The 9,872-nt window shown below is 36.6% G+C and overlaps 1 protein-coding gene across 1 annotated transcript in view; it reads left to right on the forward strand.

The window, feature by feature from the left end:
• The first annotated feature begins 736 nt into the window (after positions 1-736).
• Positions 737-9,872, forward strand: part of LOC107690977 (tomoregulin-1-like) — a 20,927-nt gene continuing 11,791 nt past the window's right edge. Inside the window, exon 1 of the mRNA XM_016489420.1 lies at positions 737-1,408. Coding sequence (XP_016344906.1) covers positions 1,261-1,408 — 148 coding nt within the window. The 5' untranslated portion in view covers positions 737-1,260. The remainder of the gene's footprint in view (positions 1,409-9,872) is intronic.

Below are 9,872 nucleotides of genomic sequence, written 5' to 3' on the forward strand. Positions count from 1 at the left end.
TTCTATTTTTAATTGTTAATTATATCAATAATAATTTGTAAACATTTAAGTGACAAAATCATGGAAAACCAATATTTACTATGGTTATGTATAAATATTGATATAGATTTCTAAAAATTAATATAAATATACTGAATATATATGAATAAATATATTAATATAAAAGTCATAAAACTTCATAAACATAGCCTACTGTAAATGTTGTGATATTTATATAAATTATTAATATGTTATTATTAATATAGTATTGCTTGCTTGATTTGTTTGTAGTGTAAGATAAATAATGTTTCTTTAACTGTGTAGTCAATAACTAAAACTAAAAACCTTTTAAAACACTATATATATATATAAATATTTTTACTTATTTGGGGCAACATTTCTCATTTTTGTTTAGATAAAAAATAGATATAAAAATGGCAAAAAAAACAACAAAATTACTTTTATACAAAAATTAAAATTAATAAAACTATAGATACTTAAAAACATAAAACTAACAAAAAATATAAAAACAACAAATTAATACAATTTAAGCTAAAGTAAAAAATACCACATTCAAAATATTAGTAAGACTATAATAGTATATCAGTGATAGAAAAATAACGCTGCTGTGCAAACATCAACTGGAAAATGAATGAATGAACCATTATTAGCCTAATAAACTCAAACTCGTTCCCACCACACGCCACTGATTGAGCCATATACGACCGCCACATGATGGAAATGAACTGCATCCTAATAATGACCCAACTGTAGGCTTGCAGATTTTTAGGGGTCCTGCGTTTCCTCCGGGAATTGGGGGAGGAGGTGGTTCCGGAGTCACGTGACTGCAACCCATCCGTGCCGAGCCTTTGTTGTTGGGATTTTGTGCAAGGATAATCGCGATATTGCCCCGACGCGAAAGGATAGCAAAGACACCCGAGGACGTACGATTTCTAAAGGACGTTAAACCGTCCATACGCGTCGTCTTTTCCTCACAACTAGCAAAACAGACGCGCTTGAGATGCACACAAAGACAGAACGAGAGGCGTCCGCGAACTGTTATTGAGACGCGCTCCAGCGCAACAGCGAATCCCCGCAAATGTGCGTGTGATCGAAATGCACGCTTGTTTTTAACCGGAGGGATGCTCATAAGGCTCCGTCGGCCTTCCTGGGACACAAACACGTTTTAAAAGGGATATTGTCCGCATCCTCCACAGCCTGCTCCTCTTTTGTTCCCCAGCACCTTTATTTAACAGGTCAAAGAGGAGATACAGAGACATCATGTTGGTGGGCACCGGGCTTGTAAGCTGGACCCGACCAGAACTGTCTGTGTTCTGCCTGCTGACCGTCATCCTCAGCCCAGCTCTGGGATCCGTTCAATCATCCAACCCGCAGAACACTGACTGTGTGTCCGGCAAAGGCTGCTTAGGTATGCGTTCACTATTTAATATGTTGCATGAAAACCAAAGCATGCTCACTTTGTATCTTTGCTGCAGATATTGCACATTTGTTGAAGATGGAGATTCAAGCATGGCCTCTGGAGGCTTACGAGATGCAGGCAGTGTAGGGATGCTAAAATGAAACTACCAATGTGCTCCTGTCAAATAAACTGATGCATGGGGCTATTTTGAATTGCGTGCATGTATTACCTCGCCTTTGAATGGTTTTGCATGGGCTGAAGTGAAGCATCCATCTTTTGGTGCACCAGATCAGGTGAGACAATATAAAGGGAAGCATGAACCCCACCCTATAACATCACTCTTATCAGAGTGACCACAAATTCTCTCTTCAGCTAAGGAAAGTGCTTTCTATAAATGAGATTGTGTTTTTTTATATAGCTTTGTGTATGGTTGTTCTTTTATGCACAAGGATAGGCCAATTATTATGTTTTAAGCCACATGCATGTGGCTTGGGAAAGCAACAGTGAGCCCCGCTGTCCGTACTGTCACTCTCATCAGAGTGACCACAAATTCTCTCTTCAGCTAAGGAAAGTGCTTTCTATAAATGAGATTGTGTTTTTTTTTTATAGCTTTGTGTATGGTTGTTCTTTTATGCACAAGGATAGGCCAATTATTATGTTTTAAGCCACATGCATGTGGCTTGGGAAAGCAACAGTGAGCCCCGCTGTCCGTACTGTCCCGTATGGCAACCGATGGGGGGCTTTCAGGCTCGAGGCCTGTTTGAAAAGGTGTTGTGGTCTTATTTACTGTTTTGTATGTCCTTTAGAAACATGTGTTCATTGTCCTATAGATTGGATAATGGATGTTTCCAAGCGTATCCAAGTAATTGTCTTAAAGATTAGTGGAGTTAATGCTCTGTCATGGTAGTTGAATTGCAACAACATTTGGTGATTTTTAGGTTGTAGGCTAATGTATAAAGCTTGTTTGTTAGTCTACTTGGACGGATATAATTGCACATTTTAATCCTGTTGGCTCAACTAGTATGCTTGCACCTGATGACTTTTTACACACTGACTGCATGTTAAAATAAGTAGCCTTTTAAAATGTAACCTTTTAACACAAAGCTCATCTCTGTCCTTTGGGTCATTATATATAATGTAAACTCTCCAGATGGGCGCTTTTTCCCCTCGCTGTCTTTCTTTTTTAAATCCTGACACCCTTTTTGTCACCTAGAATTAATAGAAGGAAAAGCAGCTGACAATAGCGGCCATTGTGCGCCAGTGTTTTCAGATTCAAAGCTCCAGGCACCAGTGGTTTAATCAGTGGCTGTCCTGCATAAGTGCTGGGCTGGTTTTGAAAAAGGCAGGAACACAATGGAGCAAGTCTCAGGGGCATCCGAATTGCCCTCAGCAGTTGGATAGTACTGACCACAAGCAGAAAAAGCACCCTTCATTGATGCCCTTCTCCTTAGTGTCACTAATTCACTAGACGTGCTATTTTGGACCACTGCGTTAATGGTGTTTCTTTTATCAAAGAGCCTAATGCAGTGCTGGATGTATTTTGGCAAGTTGACAGTGTTGCGAACCTTGCAAAAAGTGCATTTAATTGTCATGTTAGTCTTTGCATTTTCTATATTAAAAACCCAGATATGATTTCTGTATTTATGAAGTTCCTGGAATTTGATCCTGGATCTCAATTAATCAATATTTATGCTTGCGTCTCTGCTTTCATTTCTTGCTTGCATTTAGCAAATGATAAATTAGAATGCAGTTATTTCACCCTCACTTTTTAGATAAATATCAAATTGCTTACCTGATTTAGAAGAGTAGTTTTGCCTCAGGAACTTGATTTTTATATTGAATTGGTGATGCAACACAGTTTGAAAGTTTGTTTAGCGTACCAAAGGAACAAAATATCCTTTTGAGTGAAAAAATATGAATATTATTGTGATCTGAGCAATATGCTAAATTAAATAGGAAAACGTATATGAAAAAATTACTTCTGTAAATAACAGCATTTTAATTAATATCAAATTGGGCCAAATCTTTTATTAGTGTACTACCAAGTGACATTCATTTGCACCAAAATACTGTTGGTTCATTGACATGCAAAGTGTTTTCGTATCGTTTTTAATTTTATAGGCCAATTTATTTTGCTTTCCTAACCAAATATGATTACATAGTCAGTTGCATTTTATTTGCATTTATTAATCGTTATTTAATATTTAAAACAAATTTTTTTTTTAAAGATAATACTTAGCAAGAGAACAGAAACTTTACTTGTTCACTTTAAGTGTTTCTAATCTCTATCTAATCTATTATTCTTTAAATAAGCCGTTTGAATTTTTGATAATGTCATTAGATAATGTGTTTTAAATAGCATTTACTGTTGAGTACATCCTGTACTCTTACCAATCAGAGCTCTAATCTTTGTCTGATCTGGACAGACACGCTGGCTCATGAATGAATGGAGAACCTCTGAAGCTACATAGAATGATTTCTTTAAGTAGTCTTCAGCCCATTTCCAGACCGCTCTTGAAACACACATCTCTCACAACACAAAGCGCACGCATCTGAGAATATCAATTGACATGCAACCGCCGTTTTGTATTCAAGGATGCCGGGGTTCTAAAGCAAGGCTGGATATGAAAACCCAACTCTTATACTCATCAGTCAATTTAATGGCTTTCCATTGAACAGACAAACGGCCTCTAAATCACTCCAGTGCGAGAGAGATGCTTTATGCACATAGCTTCCCCGTAGCCCATAGGTCTGAAATCAATGGCGTCCACCGTGACAAGGCGAGGGGTCGACCGGAGGGAAGCGCTATTGCAAAGCTTTGCATAATGCATGTGTGTGCATGCAGCGGGTGCTTGCGAACCCATTTAAGGCAATATGTTCACCCTGCGTGTTGTCACGCTATTTTAGCCCATCCTTGGTGGCTTTCTGTATTAGACAAAGTGGATTTAAGCTGACAATGTTTAAGCAGATAGCATTGAACTGTTTAGCTGGTTTAAAGTGAGAAATGTGTCATTTCTGCACCACTGCACTCTTAAAAATAAATGTTCTTTTATTGGCATTGGTGGTTCCATGAAGCAGCTTTGACATCCATGGAATCTTTTCATTGCACAGGTTCTTTATAGTGGAAAAGGTTCTTTAGATCATGAAAATAATCTTAACACTAAATAAAAATGGTTCTTTTAACAACTATTCACTGAAAGGTTCTTTGGAGAACCAAAAATGGTGCTTCAATGGCATCCCTGCAAAAAAAAAAAAAAAAAAAAAACCTTTTGGACCCTTTATTTTTAGGAGTGTAGAGTCACAGAAATAATGATGAGAGGGTTGTTTTCAATCAGGTTTCCCAAACACTTCCCTTTCTGCCATAGGTCAGGATGAACAGATAGCTCCGCCTCAAATTTGCACCATTGGTTGAGCCAGTGCTGCCATGTGGAGCTGGTCGGAAGGCTTCAACAAATGTTTTAAAAATGTAAAATTTACTCAATATGCTTAGAATTTAAGCAGATATAAGTTAACAGTATTTAACTGTTTAGCTGGTTTAAAGGGCAAACTGTATCATTCTGTGCCACTAATCACCGAAATAATGATTGTTTTCAATTAGGTTTCTCCAAACACTCCCCTTCCGCCATTGGTCAGACTAACAGATAGCTCTGCCCTCAAACTCGCGCCATTGGTTTAGCCAGTGTTGCTATGTGGAGCTGGTCAGAATGCTTCAACAAATGTTTTAAAAATAAACTAATGGTTTTCTCAGATTTGTCTTTATATATTAAGTTGGGATGAGAAAGTATTTTAGCATTTACAACAAACCAATAATGCTTGCTCATTTAAGATTGCTCATGTAACATTTTGCGTCATACCATACCAAGGTGTGGTTTGGTCCTAAAGTGCTTAACTCTGATGTCATGCTTGTGGATTCTGTCATTTGCACAGTGGCATATAATTAAGAGGCAATTATTTTAAGCAAGCCCTTCACAGATGGTGCCCTCAAAGAGGCCTAGCCCACAGTAAACCACAATTACTCCCACCTACAGACACTACCAAGTGGACCATGCTGGTAGGCCTTTGTTTCCTTCTACATCTGTAGTTACACCATCACTTTGATGGTTAAAGTTCTGTTGCGTACTTCAGAAGAACCGGTAGTTGATGGTTCTGGTATATAGGTTGTATAGTTGTGGTATTCTTTACCACAAGACTATAACTTGTTGGGATTGCGGTGAAACACTTTTAAGATGTTAGAAGATATTTTTCTCCAAATAATTCACTGCCAAACTGAGGTTAAACCAAGTTTATCACTTTAAATTAATGTTACTAACCATCTTGCAGATCAAAGCGGCGGCGGTTCCTGACCACTAGACTGCACAAACGTACTCCTTCACAGTAATGGCTGATAGCTTCATACGTTTGAATGTTTGATCTTACAACATTAGACTTAGAGATCCGTATCACCGCTTGTTTGATCTCAAGGACCCGACTGATCTAATTATAACAGTACAAGTCGACTGCAGTGGATTCTGGTTGGGACTCATTAACAACAGCTCTAGTCGTCCACTCTCTTTAAGATGTTTGCCACTGCAACCCTCAGACCAAAAGTGCAATGCATTCCTGGTCATGATATACATTTTGCTTCTTTGAAGTAGCTTTAAGTGTCTCTGTCCTTTAACTTTATCCATCACCCAATTTCTGTGCTCTAACAGTCTTTCTCTGCTTCTTAGTAAGTGTATTGTCTTTTTTTGTGTGTGTCCCTAATATGCCGGAGGCAAGGAGGCACTACAGAATGTAGAAAATGCGTATAATGCTCTCGTCCCTCACAGCAGTTTACAGTTGTACAGTTAAAGCACAGCCCGGAGCACACGCTCTGAGAGATTGGGTTACTTCATTGTTTTTAAAGCACGTTTAAGCTGAATTTGAGTAGCTAGATTGTGTATCAGTGAGAAGGAAGTAATTGTTAAAGTGTAATTTTGTGATATATGTATATATGTGACCCTGGACCACAAAACCAGTCATAAGTAGCACAGGTATATTTGTAGCAATAACCAACAATACATTGTATGGGTCAAAATGATCGATTTTTCTTTTATGCCAAAAATCATTAGGATATTAAGTAAAGCTCATGTTCCATGAAGATATTTTGTCATAAATATATAAAAATGTAATTTTTGACTTCATTTGGGCCACTTTAAATGCGATTTTTTTTTTTTTTGCACCCTCAGATTCCAGATTTTTAAATAGTTGTATATTGGCCAAATATTGTCCTATCCTAACAAACCATTCAGTGGAAAGCTTATGACTTATGTTTTGTGGTCCAGGGTCACACACACACACACACACACAAATATATATATGTATGTATGTATATATACAGTATATGTATATATGTATATACAGTATCTCACAGAAGTGAGTACACCCCTCACATTTTTGTAAATATTTTATTATATATTTTCATGTGACAACACTGAAGAAATGACACTTTGCTACAATGTAAAGTAGTGAGTGTACAGTTTGTATAAGAGTGTAAATTTGCTGTCCCCTCAAAATAACTCAACACACAGCCATTAATGTCTAAACCACTGGCCACAAAAGTGAGTACACCCCTAAGTGAAAATGTCCAAATTGGGCCCAATTAGCCATTTTCCCTAGATCTCTAACATCCACCAGCTCCGTGATGTCGTCATGGAGGAATCTTTGAAGCTCTGGTGAACTCCATGCCCAAGAGGGTTGAGGCAGTGCTGGAAAATAATGGTGGCCACACAAAATATTGATACGTTGGGCCCAATTTGGACATTTTCATTTAGGGGTGTACTCACTTTTGTGGCCAGCGGTTTAGACATTAATGGCTGTGTGTTGAGCTATTTTGAGGGGACAGCAAATTTACACTGTTATACAAGCTGTACACTCACTACTTTACATTGTAGCAAAGTGTCATTTCTTCAGTGTTGTCACATGAAAAGATATAATAAAATAGTTACAAAAATGTGAGGGGCGTACTCGCTTCTGTGAGATACTGTATATGTATATATATATATATGTGTGTGTATGTATATAAAAAAATACAGTAAAAACAGTAATATTGTGAAGTATTTTTCTAATTTAAAATAATTATTTTATTTTTTAATATATTTTAAAGTGTACTTTTTTCAAAGATGAATTTTTAGCATCATTACTCCAGTCTCCAGAGTCGCACGGTCCAGAAATCAATCTAATATCAATATCAAAAATATGATATCAATTCTTTTGTTGCTCAAGAGACATTTATTATTATTATCAATGTTGAAAACAGTTGTGCTGCTTCATATTTTCTGGAAACCATCATACATTATTTTAGGATCCTTTGATGAATAAGTTCATCAGAAAAACGTCGTTTGTGTAATTTTTTTTGTAATATTTACTCTCACTTTTTATCAATGCATCCTTGCTAAATAAAAATAATAATTATATATGTATATGTATGCAATCTGTAATTGCATGTAAAACTTTTTTTTTCACCCGACTCTTTCCACATGCTGTGCTGTTATGCAGTTTTCGCAGCGCTGGACTCCACAAGAATCCCTGCTGAAAAGTCATGCTTGATTTTCCATACTGGTTCAGGCTGGTTCTAGCACGGTCATTAAAGTTTCATTTGCATAACATGGCAAAAGCAGCACAACTCCCTTTAGACTCCTATTTATATGATACTTGCATTGAACTTCTTTCAGAAACATCTTTAAATGTGTGAAATGTTATAAGCTGCTGAAGAAGGTGAAAAGTACCTAGCATATGATGCAGTTAAACGTCCTTTAAATGGGAACAAGGGTCCAAAGTCGAGCTATAACGTCACAGCTTCCTCCTTTTTAATAAGAGACACTTTGCAGGGTCTATTGACCCATTGAGGAGATGAGTATCGACTGGTCTTGAGCGGATGAGCTGTTTGGCTACAGGCAATGGACTGATGTCCTTATCTTTCAAACGGCATTGATTTCCGTCGCTGCTCTGATTATCTTTGCGCAGTGTGAGATCTGGGTCTCCCCTCTGCCCCATTTCTACCCCACACACATTGTGCTCTGTTTGTTTGGAGATGTGCAGATGGAAATGGGTCAGTTCAGATGAGGGACCTTTAAGGAATGTCCCATGAAGGAACTATGAGTTGAATGAGGTTTGGTGTGAAGGTTAGGGCTTATTGGTTGGTTGTTCAGTAGAGGAACTTATTTTGTAAATATGAAGCAGACATGCATGAATATAATTGTAAAGTGAATGCAATTGTGTATTTTTACATTTTAAACAAATAAATAATAGCCATTCTTACAGCATTTTTCACAACAACCATAAATATCGCTTTACCTGCTATGGAACTTAAAGAGATATTTCACCCAAAAATTAAAATTATAATCAAAATGTACTCACCATCAAATAGTTCCAAACCTGTACGAGTTTCTTTCTTCTGTTGAACACAAAAGAAGATATTTTGATGCATGTTGGTAACCAAACAGTTGATGGTAGCCATTGGCTTCCGTAGTATTTTTTTTTTTTCCATATTATGGAAGTCAACTAGCAACTGTTTGGAAGAAACTTGAGGGTGAGTAAATGATGACAAAAGTTTAATTTTTGGGTGAACTGTCACTTAAACACATTACATGATGTGGAATATATTGGATATATATTGTATATATTGTAAAAGTGTATATATATTGTAAAGCATGCTACCATGATATTATGGATGTGTTACATGGCAATACTTATTTACTACTGTAATACTACTTTGTTTTTTGTTGTTGTAGTCTTGAACATGGTACCAAGCATATATATATATATATATATATATATATACATAGATGCCTCATTAGCGACTGTTTCTATGGGCCACGATACATAAGCCATTTGCCATTTTTGGAACGGTCTGCAAACCTTTGAGTGCGTAAATTATATATAAAATAAAAAGTAATATATATATATAATTCATTGCCATGGTATGTATCAAAGTATCATGATATTACCATTTGATACCATCTCTCAGATGTCACATTGTCCTACCTTCTTGTATTTATGAAGGATGTCCTATATCATATTTCTTGTTTAATGCATCTATGTGTCTTTATGCATGCTCATGTTGATGCCATGTGTCAAAGGGTGCGAGACAAGAAGTGTTGTTTCTGTCAGGCAGGGGCCCCACAAAAGGGAACATGCAGTGCCATGAAAAGGTTTTTGCCCCCTTCCCAGGTTTTTTTTTTTTTGCATATTGCACTTAAATGATTCAGATCATCAAACTAATTTTAGTAATACACAAAAATAACCCAAGTAAATACAAAATGCAGTTTTGAAATAATGATTTCATTTATTAAGGGAAAAAGCTGTCCAAACCTGCCTGGCAGTACGTCATTCGCAATCCTCATTTGCATATTTAATCATAATATTTCAGAAGACTCGTAATACAAAACATTTGTCTTAATGTACTGTTATTCATCAAAATTGCAAGTATGGTTCTATATATTACAATATTAAT

The sequence above is a fragment of the Sinocyclocheilus anshuiensis genome, unplaced genomic scaffold, assembly GCF_001515605.1.
Source record: "Sinocyclocheilus anshuiensis isolate Anshui unplaced genomic scaffold, SAMN03320099.WGS_v1.1 scaffold102, whole genome shotgun sequence".
Lineage (NCBI taxonomy): Eukaryota > Metazoa > Chordata > Actinopteri > Cypriniformes > Cyprinidae > Sinocyclocheilus > Sinocyclocheilus anshuiensis.